We start from the raw sequence: 24,071 nt of genomic DNA on the forward strand, positions 1-24,071 counted from the left end.
TACTCACCACAACAAGCACCAGACACTGCCGTTGTTCTTTGCTTGGTTTGGGGTCATGGATGTATTGTCCCCTTAGATTTCTTATTTTCCCAACTGTTCTGTTCACACTTGCAGTTCATAGAGAGAGAGACAAAAGCAGGAATAAATGAAGTCTGTGGAATCTAGAGGTTTATGAGCTGTGGAGTGTATATTCTCAGCATATCTGGTCTTTAGTTTCTGGGTGCTGGGGGCAAATTGGGCCCTATGGAAGCTGCAGAGAAGAGAAAATAGCCCAGGTCGTTCTGCCTTTCCCAGCCAGCTGCTGCCCTCCCAGAAAGGACTGTATGTGATGAGATCCAAAGGGCTGGTGTCTTAGCATCTCTTGCATGGGTTCTGTTGGGGTTTAGAGTCCTAGTTTTAATGTTTTTCTCTAATGGAGCTATTGCATATGAGTAAATTACTTATATATTGATTCTTTTAAAAGTTCCAATGTTAACAAAATTACAAAGCACTTCCTTTCCAGTAAAACTACATATTAACAGGAAAGGAATCAAATCAATGGATGACCCATGTTTGTCTTAGATTCCAACAAATGACTTTATATTTCTGGCTAAAATCTTTTAATTTGGAATAATTTTTAAGCACTTGTGTCTAATGTGTGGTTTAGAGATGTGCTCCTCAAAGTTGAATGAGCATGGAGAATTCTGTTAAAATACAGGTGCTCAGATCTGGGGGTAAGGCAGGGGCTGAGATTCTGCACTGCTAACCCCTCCTGGGGAGTGTGGAAGCTACAGGTCTGTGGACCCTGCCTTTGGGTCACAACCATTTAGAGTGTATTTCATAGTATTTCCCCTATTGAATGAATGTTTTTCTTCCCCCATTCCTTTACGTTTTAGGGGGATTTTCGTGGAGGGTCTCTCCTGTGTTCTCGATGGCATATTTGGTACTGGGAATGGCTCTACTTCATCCAGTCCCAACATTGGAGTTTTGGGAATTACTAAGGTACAAATATTTTTCTAATTAAGTGGTTGGGCCTCTGAATGCTTATCCATTTCATTGCTTGGTCTGGCCACTGTGAGCTCCACAAGGAGGCCTCCAATTCTGAGGTCTTCTTCTTCCCCATCTCTTATTTCATTGGTGGGTTTTTGGAGCGCTGATAATGGTTCTCTTTCCCCTGACTGGCCTGGGTAGGCAGGCACTCAGGTGCTGGTCCTTCTTGCATTCTACAGATTTTTATTCAACACTGTCCCTTTGCCAGGCTACTGTTCTAGGTACTTGGGATACATCAGTGAATAAAAAAAAATCCCCATCGTTTATAGAGTTTACGTTCTAGCAGAGAAAGACAAGCAATAAATAGTAAGCATAGTGAGTATGACAGAGCTATGGGGCAGCGTGGTGGGGATCAGGAGGGTAAGTGTGCAACAGGATGGTCAGGCTAAACCTCACTGAGGAGGTGACCTTGAATAAAGACCTGATGGAGCTGGGAGAGGGAGCTGTGCAGGTGCCTGGGGAAGGGCATTCATTCAGGCAGGGGCACTGCCAATGCGGAGCCCTGTCACAGGAGCAGGCCGGCCTGCTGCAGATCTGCAAGGAGGCCAGTGGGGCAGGAGCCAAGGTGGGAGTGGGGGTGGGTCTGGTAAGAGCAGATGAGGTTGTTGAGGTAACTGAGGACCAGGTCATGCAGGCCCTAAAGGCTGCCAGGGGCTCAGGGGAAGTGGGGTGGGGGGCATCCCGCAGGTGGGACTCCATCCGATTTTTTTTAAAGAATCATTATGGCTCCTGTGATGAAAGTAGACCATGGGGGGCAGGAAAGAGGGTAGAAACAGGAGACCAGGTAGGAGGTGACACTAGTTCTAGATGAGAAATTAGATTACTCATTACAAATAAATCAGTCTTACAGTAAAGAATTAACACAGTTTTCATACCGTGGCAGCAATCATTGTTCTCTTTGAGATGAAATCTGTTGTGGAGTTAGTGGACAGAACAGGCCACAGCGAGTCACCCAGGTTGCAGCAGTGCCTGGGTCTGAAGTCCTCCTCACATGTCTCTCCTCCCCACCCCACTACAAGCACAGACACCACAATCCAGCTTCAGTAAAAAGAGGCTGCTTCTCAGCCTTTCAGAGTCACTAGCAAATAAATTTTATATCCCAGTTGCTTTGGACCAGAGCTTGGTGTTTGCCCAGAGTGTTGAGGAATGCGGCTCGGCCCTGGCCATTGTATGCTGTGCAGCTAGACACTGTTAGAACTGGTTCACCATCTAGGGTGGCCTGCGTGAGTCACAGGTCTCCCTCTCCTGAACTTGAGAACGTGGGGGTGAACTGGAACCTTCTAGAACTGTTTGACCTCTTTAAAATTAAACATCCCCCTCCAACTCTTTTGCAAGATTATATAACCAGATAAAAAGAAACCAAATAGTTTGGTTAGTTGTAACTTCAAATCCATGTGAGAGGGAACAGGACATGCATTGTGCAAGCCCGACATGCTGGTTTTCCTGTAAGCTGGCCAGGCCATCACAGACTCAGCCTCAGATGTGCTGGGGGCCCCACCTGCTGCCTGCTGTGCTGGCACGTGTTGGGTGAGGGCTGGCACTTCCTCCAGGATGCCTGGGTCCTATGACTGCCCATCGTGAAGCAGGTGCTGAGTACACAGAGCTAAGGGGAGCGCAGATGGGCACCAGAGGGGGCATAAGCCACCCACTCTAGCCAGTTTGCTGCCATGAACCTGTAGACATGTAACTCATCCAAAATAACTTAGTAGTAAGATTATTATAGATGGAGGGGCTCTTGAGGAAACAGTTTAACAAGCCAGCTCCCTTTCCACACCTCTTTAAAACACATCAGCGCATAATTTAACCAGGGCCATTATAAGGAGTAAGTAGTGCTGTCATTAAGGTTCCTTCTGAAACATAACTGAGATGGTTTGGGGCATAATTGTCTTTATTATAATTTGGATGGTGCTAGCTTATTCTGAAAAGGCACCCTGCCCACATTTTTAAATTGAGGCAATTGATCTTCCCTCTGAATCCCTTTGGACCCACTTCCCCTAGGCAAAGGCCTCATTCATTTGAGGGCAATATCAATCCTAGAGTTGGTTTCCGTTACACCTCACAAGGGGGGATAACTGAGCTATCAGATGCCTTGGGGTGGGAAAGTAGGACTTGCAGCAGAAACTTCTCTGCGGCCTAAGCCATGTGGCAGACGGAAGATTCCTGCCCAGGGAAAAGGAAGCACAAGGCTCTAGGCTGTATTCTGCCTCTTGTCCAGCTGAAGGACTTGGGACAGTCGCTCTTCTGAGTAGAACTTAGGTCTGAAGTCTGACAATCCTGGATGTAGATCTGTGTTGTCCAGTGTGGCAGTCAGGAGCCATGTGTGGCTGGCAGCTGCCTCAGGCAAGCACAGACACAGAACATTTCCATCACGGTGTGAAATTCTTCTGGGCAGCACTGGTCTGGACCATTGTATCAGACTCCAGAACAAATAGAAATAGGGTGGCCTGTGGCTCTTCCACAGAATCTGCCTCCATTTCCTGGCAGCTCTATTGTTTGCTGTCCTTTATCCAGTTATGGCATTCCATGTACAGACACGGTCAGAGTTGAGGCTGCCTAAACCGTCGTGTGTTCTAAAGTTCTGAGGGTAGGATGGTCTCGAATCCATGTGCAGGACTTCTCTGCTGAGTGTGTTCCAATATCTGTGCCACAGAGAAGGGCAGCGTGACATGCTGGGTGGTGGCTGATTGGGATTCAGCCCTGGCTCCATCACATTCTCCTGCAGTGACATGGGCAAGTTACGTCACCTCTCCAAGCTTCTGTGCCCTTATCTATAAAGACAGCTTGCAAGGTTTTGGAATTAATAGCTTGATGTAAAGCACTTAGCATGTGGTTAGAAAAGCAAACTAGAGCTATTGTTATATGATATTTGGCCCTAAGTTTATTTCTAGGAGAGTAAACACCGTCTTCCCCGGCTGTACTATCTCATTGACTGTATCCAGAGGATGCGTTTCCCACCTCAGCGCGCCACCCTGTTGAGCACTTTGCAAAGTCAGAAATGCATGGTTAGTTTTTCAGTGGCCCTAGAGGCAGAGCCACCATTCAGGAGTGAGATCAGAAGGGAGTCTGGGAGGTGATTCCAGGGAGTGGGCAGCAAGAAAGGAGACACGAAGGCTCTGTGTAGGCACCAGGAGGGCTGTGTCTCTGGTGTCTGGAACAGAAATGTATAATAGGCACACGGTTAATGTTTGTTGAACAGAAGAATGGCTAACTTCCTGGACAGCGGCTAAGGCAGATCAGCTTCCATGCATGGTTTTCGTAGAAGATTTATTGTTTCGGGCATCCCTGGGGCCAGCCCAGCCCTCCCCACTGCTCACCTAACAGGGCTGACCCTGTTAGGTGTGGGAGGTGGAGCCCTCTGTCTGGTTGCTCTTTCTCTTAGTCATGCCTCAAGACCATCTCCAGGGAACCCTCCCCAACTTTTCAGAGTTTTCTCTTGCCACTGGACTCACACACAACATAGCAGTTGTAACAGTACAGTTATTTGATCATGAGCTTATGACTTACTTATCTTTGTATCCATCACCCCCCCCCCATCCCAGTCTTCCAAGTGCTGGTCACATAGTAGGTCCTTGAAAATGCTGGAAGACAAGCTGTCTGTAAATGAAAGCCTTCCTTATCGTGTTGTGCAGCCAAGCGTAAGCCACTTCCGCTCCATTTGCCCGTTCACGTGGCCCTTTTCACTGCTTCCCTGTGCTGGGATGTGGTGTGACGGGAGGAACTGTAAATTGGAATGAGGGAGCTAGGCTCCAGTGTCAGCTGTGACCGATTCTAGCTGGGCAGCTCAGTAAAAGATTCAGTTCTTATTCTGAACTTGAACCTTGGGCCCATGGAGAAGCCATTGGCAGGTCAAGCCCAGCGTCATCCAGGAGCGCAGTGCCGTAGTGCACAAGTTCTGTACCTGCATGATCCCCTCGGGAGCCCCTAGACACACATGCCTACTGAGCACTCAACATGTGGCTAGTACAACTGAGGGGCTGACTTTTATATTTCATTTCATTTTATTTTAATTACTCAAATTTAAATAGCCATCCTGTGTTTACTGTAAGTCATATACTATTCCATTTCTAGAGCCTCTTTTATCCAGTTTATGTCCTCAGGGTGTTTTCCCGGGAGAGGCAGCACAGAATAGGGGCCAACGGTGCAGGATTCTTGAGCCCAGTGCCAGATCTCTCTCTCAATACTTGGGTGACAGTGGACTAGATGGAAGCTTCTAGAAGGCAGAGATCAAGCTTAACCAATAAAGTTGGGACCACATGGGAAATGCTTTACATGGTGCTGCAGAAGTCCAGAGTTGGGAAGGCCAAGCCTTGGAATCAAAGAAGGCTTTGCAGACGAGGTAGCATTGCGGTAGTATTTTGAAGGATGTGTCTTAAGAACTGGCCAGAAGGGGGATAAGTACCAGAAGACTTAGGCAGGGGAGTGACCTCCCAAATCACAATGTTAAAGAGGTCGTCACTCCATCACAATGGAGAGGACAGGTGGGCAGAGGAAAGGCCAGAGGCAGCAAGTTCAGGTGCGAGGCTATCAAATAACCTAATGCTTGCCAGGTGCTGTTCAGGCTATTTTACATGCATATCATTTAATTCTCAAAGCAGAAGCACACTGTTCATTGTCACGGTAAGGATCCTGCCACCCAGAGAGGCTAACGTCCATCACATGGTTAGAGGTGGAGCAGAGATAGGAGCCAGACAGCTGGGCTCTAGAATACTGCACTGTCTGGTCTCTGGGCTGTGCCACCTCTCATGGGTAATACTCCAGGAGGAGGAGTAGTTCCAGAAATGTTTGGGGGTTTTATCTGATTTGCCAGAACCCAGAGGAGGAGAAGCAGGGGCCAAGTGTAGTTTTTGTATTTTACATTTGAGACCCTAGAAGATCATCCTGGCTGGTGGCTGTGGGCGTTAGAAACCCAGGACCAAAGCACAGGAGCAGGTGCACACTGAGGTGACACTACCCAGGGCTCGCAGGCACAAAGGCCGAGCCCCGGGGGCCCCGTAGTCAACAGGAGCAGAGGAGTCAGCTCCCGGCAAGAACCAGATGGGATGGGAACAAGGAAAGGTGGTGGGAGTCTTTTTACGCTGAACGTGTTTATAGTAATTACATATTGAGATCAGTCCTCACTGTGAAATGAGATGGACCCCTCTTAACTGAAAGTTTGAGGAGTGATCTAGCCTCGTCTGCGGACTTGGGTGCGTTTGCCTGCGGGGCTCGAGTGAACACCGTCTCTGCCCTCTGGCCCACAGGTTGGGAGCCGCCGGGTGATACAGTGTGGCGCTGCCCTCATGCTGGCACTGGGCATGGTCGGCAAGTTCAGCGCCCTCTTCGCCTCGCTTCCAGACCCCGTGCTCGGAGCCCTCTTCTGCACTCTCTTTGGTAAAATCCCATTTCCTTGATAGCCTCCTTCCTTCTCAGGCTTCTTTTCTTTCTTCGCGTTTGCTAAGGAATCCTTTCAGTGAGATTAAAGGTAACGAGAAATTTCTATTTTAAAATCTGAAAGGATATACCTTAAAATCATAAAAGCGCTGTCACTTTCTGAGTGGAATTGATGTTAAAGGTAGAATAATTGAGCTAGGAAAAATCAGGTTAAATTTTATGCTTTTTGCCATTTCTAATTGATTTAAACTCAGATATCTTCCCCTCTGGGCCATTTAAAACTGACCAGTTTTACAGTGGGATTCGATTTGATCGCTGTGTCATTCAGCTGTGATAACCAGGGACCTGATATTTGGGTGCATTTCCCAATGTAACTGAGATGTTTGAATTGAGTTTTTAAGGGAGAACCAATATCCGCCTAGTTTTCTGCCTGGTCTTAAGAAAGTGTGGGTGACGTTGATGGGCTCCCTGAATAAGCCCAGATAGTGCCTAGGCTGAGGGCCATTTGGATCAAAGGCCAGGGGGTCACATTTTGGTCCCTGTCCTCTCCCTGACACAGGTTTCAGCTTGTTTCTAACGGGACAGAGAAAGGACGTTGTAGGCAGTCGCCTTGGACAGCGTGTCCGTCATTCAGGCCGTCAGTGAGATGATGGAACTTGTGGTCTGATGTTTTTCTCTCCAGGAATGATCACAGCTGTTGGACTCTCTAACCTGCAGTTCATTGATTTAAATTCTTCCCGGAACCTCTTTGTGCTTGGATTTTCAATCTTCTTTGGGCTCGTCCTTCCAAGTTACCTCAGACAGAACCCTCTTGTCACAGGTAGGGAAAACAGGCCTTGAATCTTGTGGGGAAGTTGGAACAACAGCCACCAGTTCACAGTCAGCTCATCACCAGAGAGGACTTTGGAACTCCAGGAACCCTTCTGATGAATGTTCATCTATGTTTTTCATTTAAATCCCACTTGACTGAAGTTTATCTGGAAGCCCTTTGCACTCCTAACACCTGTTTTCCATAGCAGGTGAACCATTTTACATTCCCACCAGGTGGGTATGTGGGACACAGTGGTTTCTGTTTCTCCACATTCTTATCAAACACATGTTATTTTTCTGTCAGGGATCAGTATATTTTTAAATATAGAAAGTGTGTGGGCTTCTGTCTTATATATCTCATTCATGTGATAACATCTTTAGAAATAAAGTTGCTCCTAATTAAAGGCAGGTAAGTACTAATTAGTAACCCAGAACTCTGAAGCCCTTCCTTTGCAGACCCCACAAATATTTTTGTGGTCTTGTTATTCACTTTGTAAATTTTTCAGCCTTAAAATAGCCATCTTTTATACTGATTTTTTTTTAAATCTGCAAACCATACCCTCCCCCTACCCCCAAAAGGCTTCATAGTTCATTAGAGGGTGAACTTCATTATTAGATTTATCTTGTGTGAACCATTCTCAGGAATTTTCCTTATGGAGAAAACTTTTGATTATTGTGGAAAGTGTTCATAGTATTTTAAGTTGTTACTGGCAAAAATTTATCTATAGATGCACAACAGAAACTTACACTTTCATGCATTGCATTGACTAGCAATTAGTGTCCACCCCAATGTTCCTTTCGAAGTCAAGGGCGTGTCTGTTCTGACTGGCAGTGACCTGTTGCTATGTCATTTTCAGGGATAACAGGAGTCGATCAAGTATTGAATGTTCTTCTCACAACTGCTATGTTTGTAGGAGGCTGTGTGGCTTTTATTTTGGATAACACCATCCCAGGTACGTGGTACATATCAAACATGCTGATGACATATGTGTTACTTTTTTGCCAAATAAATATGGGAAGCAGGAAGGGTGAATCTGTTCAAAGCTATCACTGGTTAAAACTGTCTTTGCTAAAGTGATTAAAATGGCACTTTCAGCCACCTTTTTCATGAATCACTTTTTTGCTAATAAACTTAAGAGTTTTTTTTTTTCCTTTTTGCTGAATTACTTTTAAGAGAAAGCAGGTGAATTCCTTTCATGTGGTGAAGTGGCAGCGGGGTGCCTTAGGCGTGCTCCAGCTGCCTCCCTCCTGCTAGCCTCGCCTGCAGCTCTGCAGTTTGGCTTTTGTTGACTTGTTCACACGCTCTTGAGCCAGCTGCTGCCAGCGGCCAACACTCCTCCATGTGGAGCCTGGCCTTTAAATGAGTCACTCCAGAGGTAGGCCAGTGCCAGGACCAGTGCCTGAAAAGTGTGCAGGCAGCTCTCTCCTCAGCACCCAAGCCCTTGTTTCACAGCTGGGTACATTCCTTGCCAAGTTCTGGGTGACGGACTAGGAGGTGATGTGGACCCTGCTTCGTGGCCTTCCCAGCTTCCCAGAGGAGGCTGCTTTGTATCGTTATAAAACGCTGCCATGGACACACCAGTAGATTCATCTACTGTCAAGGAATGATGTTGGTTATTCTTGAGCTTGAAGGTTTTATTGAGATTTTGCCCTTAATCTACCTCTGAAAAGCCTCAATCAAGAAGACGTTACTAGGGGAATGAGGGGTGAACACATGAGGCAGAAGGAGTCACACCCATGAACAGGTGGAAGGTGGTAGATTTGTGGGAGGCCAGTAACATCCTCTTTCTCTCCTAAGTCAGCGCTAATTGAGAGAGAGACAAAGGAGCCTGGCAGATGGAAATTAAAGTCAGTTTTATTACTGAAATGTCCATGGGAGGGCATAGCTTATATGTGAGAAAATAATGAGAGGTTCCTAAGCCCTGCCCCATAGAGTCAAGCTCATCACCCAGGCTCAGGTAGAGAAGTGTATTGTTAGGGCTCCCATGTACTAAGAGCAGGTGCGAGTGCTCCTCTCTGCACTAGAAAGATTTTTGAAAAGGAGTCCAGGAGTTGCTGAACCCTATACAGATCTTTCTCTCCCACTCAGCTGTCAGGGTACAGAACTGCCAGTGGAAGTTCATCCTCACAGGAGCACAGCAAGTAGGGAATGTGTGACAAATGCACCCTTCCGCCCTGACTAAAATGGAGCAAAACAGTATAAGAAGTGGTGTGTCCGGGTGGGGGTGGAGGGTGCAATGACCGAGTGGTGAGGGCATTGTGAGGTGCATTGAGGACTCTGGACCCCTTTGCAAGATCACATCTGCACTTTAGAGAAGTCATTCCTGAGCACCAGCTGCTCCTCAGGAGCTCTTTCCTGCCATCCCTTCCGTTTGCTCTGTGGGACCACAGCAGTGGAGAATCTCAGTTCTCGGTGGAGCTGTTCACTAACCCTTCCACCATTCTGTTTCTGTCTGTGTGTGTCCACAGGTACTCCAGAGGAAAGAGGAATCAGGAAATGGAAGAAGGGCGTGGGCAAAGGGAGCAAGTCTCTCGATGGCATGGAATCCTATGATTTGCCATTTGGCATGAACGTTATTAAAAAATACAGATGTTTCAGCTACTTACCCATCAGCCCAACCTTTGCAGGCTACACATGGAAAGGCCTCGGAAAGAGCGCTAACAGCCGGAGTTCAGATGAAGACTCGCAGGCCACAGTATAGCCGTAGCTTGCCCTGTGGCCCAGCTGCAGTGAGGCATGAACCTGTAGTTCCTTGCTGAGTAACAAGCAGTAACATGTATGTTTGTAGGTCTGCATTTACATTCTCCACCCCAGAGCTAAGACGGATGACAGGTAGCTTTTTTGTTGTGGATTGTGATCATGTCTAATACGGTGTCTCACCTTTTTATTTAAGTCCTTGACCCTTTGCCTTTGAGAGCATCCATTGCTGGCCGTGGTCACTGAATTTGAAGTTCCTGTCCTCCTGTGGGAGTGGATGCTTGAAGTCCACAGCAATTCCTTGTTTTTAGTTCCCTTCTAACACCTCCAGGGTCCAGGGGCTTTCTGTGCCTGGAAACATCAGGACCTTCACCTGTAGGGGCCTCCTCTGGTCAAGGGGCACCAGTATCCTTGCATTGGCAAATGTGATTCTGGGTTCCCTGATACTCCTGTAGGGGTGGCTACTGGCTACTGGCCAGTTGAGAACAGTGGCATGCTTACCCTATGCCCACATCTGCGCATGGGTAGCATCTGTACAGATATAATTGGAATGGAAATTGGGGAATTGGACGGGAAGGGAAAGTACCTGAAATCAGTATCTGATTCTCAACTACAGTTTCTTGGTGCCACCCTGGCCCGAACTGGGCCAGCACATCTCGTATTGGCCTCTTTTCTTTTTTTTTTTTTTTACTAGTAGCTGAGACACCATCTGGCATCTATCACTCCTGGCTGGTGTGACGGGTATAGGGTGCCTGTTAGGGCACCAAGCAGATGTTTATGGGGGTCTTGGTTCTGCTGGCATGTGGATGTCAGTTATTGTTGTATGTATCTATAATTACAAGATTTTATTCCTATTTAATGTTATTGACTATAGATTTTTGTAATCAGTGTTTTTCCATGTGACCCTCATCCCTCTTACTTGTCCCTCACCTCCTGTGCCCCATAAAGAAAGGAACCAGCGTTTTTCAAGCTGTGGACACCATCAGGGAAGCTTGTCTTGGCTCTTGAAGGCCAGTAACCATTATTGTGGTTGTGTTTTGTATTGCTTGATACCATGAAAGTGTAAATACATAATGCTTAATCTATTTATCAAAACTGACTACTGGACCAGAGCCCAGAAACCATGGGTTAAGTTATACGTGAATTTGTTTTGTGAAGAAGGGAAGCTGGGGCAGTTGGCAAGCAGCCGGCATCCTGGTCAGTTAATCACTGTGGTTCTATTGCCATCCTGGCCTGGCAGTTAAGGGGAAGATCAGATGCCTGGCCAAATGCTGCCTTTCTTGTGTGGGTCATTGCCGAAGGTGGAGAGAAGAGCAGCTGGCAGGCCCCCTCTGTTGAATTCTAACTAATAATATTAAATTCTTTCTGAAATGACTCTTATTGAATTTAGTTTGAAATTTTCAATCAGAGGAAGAGCCTGAGTGACCTCACTTCAGGAGGCAGTGCTTCTTCCCCAGGCAGCGAGCACGTGGCTCTCAGCAGCCTGTGTCCACATGGCAAGTTTCCCAGCCCGCAGCTGGCTCTGCGCAGCATGCTGGGATGCCTCTGACAGCATTAGTGCGTCACTGCAACCTCCTCCACTCCTGTAAAGTTTGGGGCTTGAAGGCCTATTCTGGCAAGAAGACTTCAGAGCCACTGCATTGTTTTGCCAAGACCTTATTGCAGATTAAGTAAAAAACTTAGATTCTAAATTTGTATTTGTATGGTATGTTTCTTGAAGTGTATTTGGTGCATGTAGCTTTGGAAGCACGTTGGCTTGGTGAGCCATTGAGGCGACAGCCCTCGCTGTCGCCTTAGCTGCTTAGTTCCTTCTGTTTGTATTTTGCTCAGCGTCTCCAGTTTCTCTCCTCTGAAGTGTGGGGAGGTTGTTAAGCATCCTGGAGCTTTGCAGTGTTCTGGCTGTCTAGATGAGCAGAAGGACCAAATACCCAAGTGAAAGCCTCTGAACCGTTGGTAGTTCAGCAGCAAGTTCTCTTCAGCTTAACTCGACCTGGGCATCTTTCCTCCCAGTGGGTAACACTCAAGCAGGTGCTTCAAATACCTAGGAACCCACTCCCTTCTGAAAACTTTCCTGGGCTAGGCTTATCGGGAAGTTTCAGAGCTGCTGGTGTGTGGGGCAGATATTTTCCGTAAGCCTTCAAATGTGCAAAGAAGCCCTATGCCCACACCTCCTATTGGGAAAAGAGGGTTTTCGCCCTTCTTGTTCCATTGGGGCCAACTTAGATTCTCTGTCCAAGGTGGGGGAAGGGGACAGGAGCTTAGGAAGTGTCCTCTTGCTAGCAGATGTGCTACAGAATGAATCTGTAGTTAAAAGAAAAATATATTTATCTGCTTCCTGTGTTTCAGCACACACCTGAAGGGGGAGTTCTGGGGGACACAGTGGCCGTGCGTGGTCTGTGCCCGTGCACCTCCCACTCGCATTGCTGGGGCCGCATACCTACCATGCTGTGGCCAGTTGAATGTTTAGAATATTTTGGATGTGAATGTGCTTGGACAGGGCATTCAGCCTCCAATTCCCACATGAACACCTACCCACCATTTTCACATTTACGTTGGTGACCCTGGTGTGGAAAGTAGAAACTTGTAAATAGGACAGTAGATGCTGCAGTGTCACCGTGGCGGCAAGGGAGAACACACCACTGGTTTTGAGAAAATACCTAAATGGTTCACAGAAAAGTGGGAAATGGCTCTGGTCTTTGTAGGCACTTTTCATTCTCATTCTCACTAGGGAATTAAACATTGATTCACTGATACAAAATCTTCCTTACAAGGATTTCAAATGGTAGATTGTAGTTTCTTGTGATTTATCAAGACAAGGGAAGTGGCTTAACCATAGGTCCTGATGGTTTCCAGTTTTCATGGTAACAAATTCACACACAGGATTTGCTTTATACTGTAGAATACTGACTTTCATGATGACAACCTGGTTTATGCATGAATATTGCAGTATTTCCATATAGTAAAATAACATTTCTACCCAGGATAATAGTCACAGTTTTCCAGGGAGGGAATGATAATTTTCATGACAATGTCATGTGGTGATAGAATTTCTCCATTGATGAATCTTTAGTATGTGTGTATACTTTATTTACCCATACGTTTATTTTATGACCATGAGCTAAGTTGTTATTTCTTTAATTCATGTTCCAGCTGAGATACTGGTACCAGCAACTTAGACTTAAAGCTGGCAACTATAATCTTCCATAATGTCTATGCCACAAAAGTGGTCAAGCCAGATAGGAGACGACTGAGGAGCTGTGGTGGAGGCCTCGTCCCAGAGCCCGTGTGGCGCAGGGAAGGCAGCATCCCGCACGCTCACCCTGCAGCTCGGGGTGGGCACCTAGCCACGGGCAGCAGGCCTTGTGTGGCTGTTGCGGCTGTTGCCGCCCCTGCTGTGCTCGCCCAGCTGCGCCCCGAACACTGAGGTCCTGTGAGCCCTCACAGGGCCGCTTCTCTGGGGAGCACGTCCTGTGCTCTGTCCCCTTACGATTTTGACACAGAGAATAGGGTCTCCTCCACCCTCCCCCTTCACCCTCCCGCAGTCACAGCTGGAGCAGCGCAAGAAGATGGCCTGTCTTTGCCAGCGTTCAGCGTCTGTCCGTGGACATGTGAGGACCCCTTCTCAGCAGCCACCACACATTCCTGCCCCTTCAGGCTGGTCGCAACCATGCCTGTCTCCACGCCACTCCAGTAACATCCAACCTCCTTAGGGTCTCTCTGTGCATCTCTCAGCACTTAGGACACCCTTCCTGCGGTGCCCACTTACTGACAGTCAAGTTAATGCCCTTTTTGTTCACTGTTAACGACCTTTGTTTGACATGTTAATAAATTCCGGACTGTTCTTAAAACAGTGGGGATGCCTATATTTTCCTTAAGTTTTTGTGACTGACTTTGGCTATATACATTTCTGGGATTTTGTTTGTTTTTTATTTTTATTTTGCATACTGAGGGTATTTGCGGTGGGGTTGTTTTTGAGATGTCTAATTCTTTTATGGAGTTTTTAAAAAGAATTTTCATATTGTTTTTCTAACATGGCTTCATTAAATGTTTAAGTATTTTAAAAATATGTAATATTTGGACCAGATGTTGTGAATAATAGTAGAGATAAAGCTATTTTATTCTGTATTTTTAAAACTGTTGCGTACAAATAAAAGCTCTCCTGGACACAGTTCTTCTGTCCACAAACCTTCTTTGGCTGATCACCTGGGGGGGGTGAAATCGACTAATAAAAATTGTAGTTCAACAAGTTCACCTTTGTCAGATACATTGAAGACTCAAAGGAGGATGCCTAAAGGGGAAGGGAGACCTTGGTTAGAGGATGCACTCATGCTGGACTTTGGGGTGAAATTATGAATCTTTTAGTAAGGTAGTAACACCTGGAGGTTGGAGACCTTTTAGGGACCGGTGACCAGAAAGGCTGTCATGTCCACACAGTGGAATCAAAGTCTCCCAGAGCAGTCTTGGCCCCTGTAGGCCAACTGTTTAGGCTGGGACAGGAAATGTGAGGTGTGCGTTCCAGAAAAAGTTCAGAGCCAAGTCTGAGAGCAGCTCATTCAGTCAGTGGCCTGGCTCCTGGTGGCTGTGGAAAGTCCAGAGGTGCTTTATTGATGTATTTCTTAATTTAGAACAAACTTAGAGCTCCTCCATCCCCGTCTCTATCCCTGGTTTGTCTCTGGCAATTTCAGCCATAGTGACCACCACAGCCATTCCCCCAGGGTGTTCAACCTGCTGCTTCCTGTTCGCAGCATCCTGACCTGTGCGCCACTGCTGGGCATCCAGTCACGAGGTGAAATGTTTTACCTCTCACTGTATACATGCAGAAAATACATGTAAGGTATTTGAAAAATAATACCTATGTTCTCACCCCCAGTAGGGACAACACACTTCAGTACTAAAGGCCCCCCACCCGGTATATCCCACCCCTCACTAAGACAGAATCACTAGCTGGATTTGGGGTTTATCCTTACCTTGCTTTTCACAATTTTGCCATATATATGCATCCCTAAACAATTTACCAGTTAGTATTAGTTTTGCATGTTTTTGGACATTGTGTAAAAGGTGTTGTCACCTTTTACTCACCATGGTGAGATTCTTTCATGTTGGCCCATAACTGTGATGTAGTTCATTCACCTTCACTGCTGGATAGTAATGCAAGGGTGACAAAGACAAAGGTAGTTCTGAAAGCTTCCAGAGAGAATGAGGAAAAACAAAGCCCTCTAATGCTGAGAACCCATGAACGCCTGTGATTTCCCCACAGCAACCCTATTTATGGAGTTACGTGTTTAAGAACCGAAGAAAAAGAACTTTGAACTTAGAATTTTATGTCTGGCCACCCAAAGGCCCCCATTTAAATAATTTGGATGAAGTACTTACATATGAGGGAAAACAAACCCAGAAAGTACTGCAGGAGATAACGGAGGGAAAGGTGAGCAGTAAGAATTTGGGTAAACGTGGTGTCTTGGTCCATTGTGGCTGCTCTCAGAAAACCGTAGGCCGGGTGGCTTAGAAACAGAAGCATTTCTCACAGTTATGGAGGCTGGAAATCTTGGCATGGCAGATTCGGTGTCTGGTTAGGATCTGCTTCCTAATTCAGAGATAGCCATCTTCTCGCTGTGTCTTCAGGTGTGGAAGGGGCAAAAGATCGAGCTCTTTGAGGCCTCCTTTCTGAGGCCACTACTCCCATCCATGAGAGCCTCAACCTCACGACCCAACTCGACCTCACGACCCAGTTGCCTCCCAAAGACCCCACCGTCTAACACCAACACACTGGGGATTAGGTTCCAGCAGATGGATTTGGGCAGACACACTTGGTCATTAAAATACAGTGAAGGCCAAAGGGAAGAAAAAATATCCATGACGTGCTCAAATTCTAATTCCAGGCTGTCTCGACTTCTAATGGGAGAAGAGAGGAGACTTAACAGAGATGAGAGAAACAAGCCCAACTATAAATGGACTAAACTTGCCAATGAAAAGATAGGTCATTAGACCAGATAACAAAACAAAATCCTGACTATATGCTGTTTGCAACGCTGGGTTCAAAAGTGTGGCTGTGATTGTTGACGACTGCAATAGCTTATGTTCGGAAGTTGGTACTGTCTTAGAAACTTTATAAAGGTTTCTAAGCAATTCGATAGTCATTTTATGTGTGTTAAGTCTAATACTATCTGGCTTGTAGTTTGCATGTCTTTAATTCCAGAAATTTAGTTTTTGGTATATTTTACGAAAGTCCTAACCTATAATGGATTGGGAAAAACAACAAAACAGTTTATCCTTCAGCAGAGGTGTGTTTAGAAGCACTGTTTACACAAGACTGGTTTACTTAACGTTGTGCAAAATTGAAAGTAAAAGGATGGGGGAGAATCACATGGGACAAATACTAACCATCTATTATTATATTATTTGCAGACAAAATAAATTCTAAGACAAAAAGAGAAATTTTGTTAAGGATAGGGAGGTTGTGGGAGTTCCCTGGAGGCCCAGTGGTCAGGACTCAGCACTCTCACTGCCATTTGCCCGGGTGGATTCCGGCCAGGGAAGTAGGATCCTGCGAGCCACATGGCATGGGTGAAAAAGGGATAGGAAGGTTCAATTTACAAAGAGGAGTCAATTTTAAACACGTACCTAATCAGATAGCCTGAAAATTTATAAAGGGATAGAGCTGCAGGAAGAAATTGATAAGTCCACCTGCCAGTGGGAGATTCCAATACTTCCCTCTTGATAGGTCCGGCAAATAAAAACCAAGCAAGGTTAAGTGACCAAAGGACATGTTTAGAATTCTGCATCCGACAATTAGGGAATACACATTCCTCACAAGCACTCAGACGTTTCTGAAAGCTATTCATGTTCTAGGCACTAAAACAAGCCTCAAAAAATTTTCAAAATAGACAACATATGGAACATGTTCCATAACTATACACAATTAGAAGTTAATAAAAAATTAAATTAAAAAATCTATGTATTTGGATGTATAAAATATTGCTAAATAACTTGTTAGAGAAGAAGCAAATAATGGAAATGTTCTTTAATGAAGTGTGTTGCTTGTCCTCTGTTGATTCTGTTCAGGCATTCTTCTGGAATACTGGTGTTATGTTCACACTGCTCTCCCACATCTCTCTAAGTTTCATATAGTTTCACTCCTACTATCGTTTTTCCATTTCCTCTGAATTCTGGGAGAATTTCCTGTGTAGTGATCTAAGTTGCTGACTGGATTTTCTGGAATACCCAACCTCTTGCTCATGTTTCTGGTGCAATTTTTGAACAATTTGTTTTAGTAACTTTCAAACACACACAAAAGTAGAGAGAATAGCACAGCAGCCCCTACGTGCCCATCATCCGGCTTAACGGGTATCAACTGCTGGCCGCTCTTGTTTTACATCCATCCCTCAACTTTCACTCCCCCATTGTTTTGATCAAATCCTAGACATTTCACTTCATCTACAAACATTTCAGTAGTTACCCCTAAAAGATAGCTTTTAAAAAACCAAACAATAATCTTAAAAAATTGTGTTTAATATGATAAATTTCTAGTCAGTGTTCAAATTTTCTGGTTGTCTCATAAATGTTACAAGTAGGATCCACATACTGTCCGCATGTTGCTGTTGATATTGATCGACACGTCTCTCTTGCTCGCTTTCTTTCTCTCTTCCTTCCTGGAAGTTTATTTGTTGAGCAATTCATTTGTCCTGCAGTTTCCTGTAGGAGGTGCTGAGTGTATTCACCTCACACATACTCCTTTGGGGTGGGGGAAGCACTGCTTCGTAAGTGACTGTGTGTCCTTCCATCAGGCAAGATGTGTTCTCTCCTTTCATGGTGTTTACAGCCATGAAGTCTCACTTCCCAGATCCAGTAGTTTATTAGGGGCCATTGCCTTTTCAAATTTGGCTTTGTAATTATATTTCAAATTAAAATACAATCTTCCATGATGCAGTTTTTTCATAGATGCAATAACCTCTCAAGTCCACTGAAAATGTATCTTAGGGACTTTGCTTAAAAGCTTTCTCCCATGTCATATCTTTGTTTCATTGGGAAATGTTTCTTTCAGTTCCTTAGAATAGACCTTTTTTTTGACTATTGAATCTTTTCATGTACTTGGTGATTTTCTTTTTTCCTGACTGTTTATACTAAATTTGTGTTTGTTTGGCAATAAGATTTATGGTAGATTTGGTTAGTTACTTTCCCCCCAAAGCCCGTGAGTTGAAATTAAAATTATTTAGGCCTTTACTTATTTACTTACTTTGTTTATTGGCTGCATTGAGTCTTCGTTGCTGTGTGCAGGCTTTCTCTAGCTGTGGCGAGTAGGGGCTGCTCTTTGTTGCGGTGCACGGGCTTCTCAGTGTGGTGGTTTCTCTTGTTGCAGAGCACAGGCTCTAGGCGTGCAGGCTTCAGTAGTTGCAGCACACAGTCTCAGTAGTTGTGACACATCGCGCTTAGTTGCTCCGAGGAATTCGGGATCTTCCCCATCCAGGGATTGAACCCATGTCCCCTGCATTGGCAGGCAGATTGATTCTTAATCGCTTCGCCACCAGGGAAGTCCCCCTTTAGGCCTTTTGAGTTGGCTTCTCCTTGGACTTTCTTCAGTTTGGTTCCATCTGCATCCATTTACCAGACTCTTGTTTATTCAGCAATAAAGATATTCTCATATTTCAATTTTATTACAAATACTTTGTATTTATGTAAATTTGTCCTTGAAAGTAATGAAATGTGCTCCCAAACCTTTGATCATTATCTTTGGGAAGTGGGGTTACAAGTTACATTTATACCTTTTTTCCTATCTTTTTATTTTTCTGTATTTTCTATTTTAAATACAAATTACTTATGTAAGTGATTTTTTCAAAGAAGATGAAAGTTGTATTATAATTTTTAATTGAAGTATAGTTGATGCACAATATTAAATGTAAAAGGTGTACAATATAGTGATTCACAATTTTTTTTTTTTTATTTATTTTTTGGGGGGGTACACCAGGTTCAATCATCCGTTTTTATATACATATCCCCATCTTCCCTCCCTTCCTTGACGCCCCCCCCAAGCCCCCCCCACCCTCCCCACTCCAGTCCTCAAAGGCATCTTCCATCCTCGAGTTGGACTCCCTTTGTTATACAACAACTTCCCACTGACTATTTTACAGTTGGTAGTATATATATGTCTGTGTTACTTTCTCGCTTCGTCTCAGTTTCCCCTTCACCCCCCGCCCCCTCCCATACCTCGAGTTCTCCAGTCCATTCTCTGTATCTGCATCCTTGTTCTGGTCACTGAGTCCAACAGTCCCATTTTTAGATTCCGTATATGTGAGTTAGCATACAATATTTGTCCTTCTCTTTCTGACTTACTTCACTATGTATGACAGACTGTAGTTCTATCCACCTCATTACATATAGCTCCATCTCATCCCTTTTTATAGCTGAGTAATATTCCATTGTATATATATGCCACATCTTCTGTATCCATTCATTTGTTGATGGGCATTTAGGTTGCTTCCATGTCCTGGCTATTGTAAATAGTGCTGCAATAAACATTATGGTACAAGTTTCTTTTGGGATTATGGTTTTCTTTGGGTATATGCCCAGGAGTGGGATTACTGGATCATATGGTAGTTCTATTTGTAGTTTTTTAAGGAACCTCCAAATTGTTTTCCATAGTGGCTGTACCAATTTACAGTCCCACCAACAGTGCAGGAGAGTTCCTTTTTCTCCACACCCTCTCCAACATTTGTTGTTTCCAGACTTTGTGATGATGGCCATTCTGACTGGTGTGAGGTGATACCTCATTGTGGCTTTGACTTGCATTTCTCTGATGATTAGTGATGTGGAGCATCTTTTCATGTGTTTGTTGGCCATCTGTATGTCTTCTTTGGAGAAATGTCTATTTAGGTCTTCTGCCCATTTGTGGATTGGGTTATTTGCTTTTTTGGTATGAAGCTTCATGAGCTGCTTGTATATTTTGGAGGTTAATCCTTTGTCCGTTGTTTCATAGGCAATTATTTTTTCCCACTCTGAGGGTTGCCTTTTAGTCTTGTTTATGGTTTCTTTTGCTGTGCAAAAGCTTTTAAGTTTCATGAGGTCCCATTCATTTATTCTTGATTTTATTTCCATGATTCTAGGAGGTGGGTCAAAAAGGATGGCGCTTTGATGGATGTCATATAGTGTTCTGCCTATGTTTTCCTCTAGGAGTTTTATAGTGTCTGGCCTTACATGTAGGTCTTTAATCCATTTGGAGTTTACTTTTGTGTATGGTGTTAGGAAGTGTTCTAATTTCATTCTTTTGCATGTTGCTGCCCAGTTCTCCCAGCACCACTTATTGAAGAGGCTGTCTTTTTTCCATTGTATATTCTTGCCTCCTTTGTCAAAGATGAGGTGCCCATATGTGTTTGGGCTTACTTCTGAGTTCTCTATTCTATTCCATTGATCTTCCTTTCTATTTCTGTGCCAGTACCATACTGTCTTGATCACTATGGCCTTGTAGTATAGTTTGAAGTCAGGAAGCCTGATTCCACCAACTCCATTTTTCCTTCTCAAGATTGCTTTGGCTATTTGGGGTCTTTTGCGTTTCCATACAAATCGTAAGATTTCTTGCTCTAGTTCTGTGAAAAATGCCATTGGTAATTTGATCGGGATTGCATTGAATCTGTAAATTGCTTTGGGTAGTACAGACATTTTCACGATGTTGATTCTTCCAATCCAGGAACATGGTATGTCCCTCCATCTGTTTGTGTTGTCTTTGATTTCTTTCATCAATGTCTTAAAGTTTTCTGCATACAGATCTTTTGCCTCCTTAGGCAGGTTTATTCCTAGGTATTTTATTCTTTTGGTTGCAATGGTGAATGGGAGAGTTTCCTTAATTTCTCTTTCTGCTCTTCCGTTGTTAGTGTATAGGAATGCAAGAGATTTCTGTGCATTCATTTTGTATCCTGCTACTTGACTAAACTCATCAATGAGTGCTAGCAGTTTTCTGGTAGAGTCTTTAGGGTTTTCTATATATAATATCATGTCATCTGCAAAGAGTGACAATTTTACTTCTTCTTTTCCAATTTGGATTCCTTTTATTTCTTTTTCTTCTCTGATTGCTGTGGCTAAAACTTCCAAAACTATGTTGAATAATAGTGGTGAGAGTGGACACCCTTGTCTTGTTCCTGTTTTTAGGGGGAATTCTTCCAGTTTTTCTCCATTGAGAACAATGTTGGCTTTTGGTTTTGCATATATGGCTTTTATGATGTTGAGGTAATTTCCTTCTATGCCCATTTTCTGGAGAGCTTTAATCATAAATGGATGTTGAACTTTGTCAAAAGCTTTTTCTGCATCTATTGAAATGATCATATGGTTTTTATCCTTCAATTTGTTGATATGATGTATCACATTGATTGATTTGCGTATATTGAAGAATCCTTGCATCCCAGGGATAAACCCCACTTGATCATGGTGTATGATTTTTTTAATGTGCTGTTGCAGTCTGTTAGCTAGTATTTTGTTGAGGATTTTTGCATCTATATTCATCAGTGATATTGGTCTGTAGTTTTCTTTTTTTGTGACATCTTTGCCTGGTTTTGGTATCAGGGTGATGGTAGCCTCGTAGAATGAGTTTGGGAGTGCTCCGCCTTCTGCAATATTTTGGAAGAGTTTGAGAAGGATAGGTGTTAACTCCTCTCGAACGGAGGGTCCAGGAGCGGGAGTGTGGGAGCAGGAGAGCTGGTTCAGTGTGGGAAACATTGTTGCCGGTAGGGTGACGGACCGAGAGGACAGGAGGGAGGAGGCCCGCGGAGAGGAGTGCCCGTTCCTGAGAGCTGCCTGGCCATGATGGCGGCTGGAGGCTGCAGGCTCACTGGCGGCTGGGAGGAGCCACGCGCATAGCCTCTCTCTCTCTTTCCGCGCCTCTGCAACAGGCAGTGGAGAGACGCCCTGCGGGCTACCTAAGGCGCTCAGGCATAACAAGTACCCTCAGGCACTCGGGTGGGGCTAGATTAAAACCCCTTGCAACGCCAGCAGCAGGGAGGCTGCCGAGAGAAAAAAAAAAAAAAAAAAAAGAAAAGAAAAAAACCCCCGAGAGAGGCCCAACTCTAAGACTTTCTGTTTACGCCTGAGCCACTGGCGCCCTCTGCAACAGGCACCTCCAAGCCTGACTGAGACATCAGTGCACCACTGCTCACTCCCTCCCAGGAGAAGGAGCCACTGTTGTACCCTCTCCCTCCCCACACACCGACGCTTACAGACGAACAATAAAGGAACCTCTGCTGGTCACAGAATAACGCAAAAAAACCCAAGGACAAGCAACCCCAAAAGTTTGGACAACCATGAGGAAACAAAGAAACACCATGCAGGCAAAGGAGCAAGAAAAAAACCCACAAGACCAAATAAATGAGGAGGAAATAGGAAAAATGCCTGAAAAGGAATTTAGAGTAATGATAGTAAAAATGATACAAAATCTCAATAACAAAATAGAGAAAGTACAAGAAACAGTTCATAAGAACTCAGAAAAACAAACAGCAATGGATAACAAAATAACTGAAATTAAAAATACTCTAGATGCTATAACCAGCAGAATGACTGAGGCAGAAGAACGAATAAGTGAGTTGGAAGATAGAATGGGGGAAATAACTGCCACAGAGCAGGACAGATCATCCAAACAGAAAATAAATAAAGACACACAAGCTTTAAATGACACATTAGACCATCTCGACTTAATTGATATTTATAGGACATTCCATCCAAAAACGACAGAATACACGTTCTTCTCAAGTGCACACGGAACATTTTCCAGGATAGATCACATCTTGGGTCACAAATCAAACCTCAGCAAATTCAAGAAAATTGAAATCATATCAAGCATCTTCTCAGACCACAACGCCATGAGACTAGATATCAATTACAGGAAAAAAACTGCAAAAAAGACAAACACATGGAGGCTAAACAATTCACTCTTAAACAACCAAGGAATCACTAAAGAAATCAAAGAGGAAATCAAAAAATATCTAGAAACAAATGACAACGAAAACACAACAACCCAAAACCTATGGGATGCAGCAAAAGCAGTTCTAAGGGGGAAGTTTATAGCAATACAGTCCTACCTTAAGAAACAAGAAAATGATCGAATAAACAACCTAAACTTACACCTAAAACAACTAGAGAAAGAAGAACAAAGAAACCCTAAAGTGAGCAGAAGGAAAGAAATCATAAAGATCAGAGCAGAAATAAATGAAAAAGAAAGGAAAGAAACCATAAGAAAAATAAATAAAACTAAAAGCTGGTTCTTTGAGAAGATTAACAAAATTGATAAACCATTAGCCAGACTCATCAAGAAAAAAAGGGAGAAGATGCAAATCAACAGAATTAGAAATGAAAAAGGAGAAGTCACAACGGACACCTCAGAAATACAAAAGATCATGAGAGACTACTACAAGCAACTATATGCCAATCAATTGGATAACCTGGAAGAAATGGATACATTCTTAGAAAAATACAATCTTCCAAGACTGAACCAGGAAGAAATAGAAACCATGAACAGACCAATCACAAGTACGGAAATTGAGGCAGTGATTAAAAATCTCCCAACACACAAAAGCCCAGGACCAGATGGGTTCACAGGCGAATTCTATCAAACATTTCGTGATTCACAATTTTTAAGTTATACTCCATTTATAGTTTTTATAAAACATTGCCTATATTTCTGTATTATACAATATATACTTGTAGCTTAGTTTATATCTAATAATTTGTACCTCTTAAACCCCTACCCCTATTTTGGCTCTCCCCCCCTTCCCTCCCCCACCGGGAACCACTAGTTTGTTATCTATATTTGTGAATCTGCTTCTTTTTTGTTATATTCATTTGTTAGTTGTCTTTTTTAGATTTTAGATGTAAGTTATATCATACAGTATTTGTCTTTCTCTGCCTGACTTATTTCACTTAGCATAATGCCCTCCAAGTCCATCCATGTAGTTCCAAATGGCAAGATTTCCTTCTCTCTTATGGCTGAGTAGTGAAAATTGTTTTATGATTGCATTCAGCAAGATCATAGGTTAAGAAATGGGAAAGTCCCTGTACTCCTCTGATACTAATATAAAACATTGCACTTCCTCAAATTGTACTTGACATTAGGTTGTAGCCAAATATATCTCAGTAAAAATATGAAAGTGCTAAAGCTAATGCATGTGTGTTTAGCACCATTTGTCCTGTA

The 24,071-nt window shown here is 44.0% G+C and overlaps 1 protein-coding gene across 2 annotated transcripts in view; it reads left to right on the forward strand.

Moving 5' to 3' along the window:
• The window catches only part of SLC23A2 (solute carrier family 23 member 2), a 128,605-nt gene extending 114,539 nt beyond the window's left edge, over positions 1–14,066 (forward strand). For both annotated transcript variants that reach the window (XM_057702317.1, XM_057702316.1), the window contains 5 exons: positions 876–981; positions 6,270–6,399; positions 7,082–7,219; positions 8,067–8,162; positions 9,679–14,066. In XM_057702317.1, the coding sequence (XP_057558300.1) occupies positions 876–981; positions 6,270–6,399; positions 7,082–7,219; positions 8,067–8,162; positions 9,679–9,911 (703 nt within the window). In that variant the 3' untranslated portion in view covers positions 9,912–14,066. The remainder of the gene's footprint in view (positions 1–875; positions 982–6,269; positions 6,400–7,081; positions 7,220–8,066; positions 8,163–9,678) is intronic.
• The last annotated feature ends 10,005 nt before the right edge of the window (positions 14,067–24,071 follow it).

This window comes from Hippopotamus amphibius, chromosome 12, assembly GCF_030028045.1.
Source record: "Hippopotamus amphibius kiboko isolate mHipAmp2 chromosome 12, mHipAmp2.hap2, whole genome shotgun sequence".
NCBI lineage: Eukaryota > Metazoa > Chordata > Mammalia > Artiodactyla > Hippopotamidae > Hippopotamus > Hippopotamus amphibius.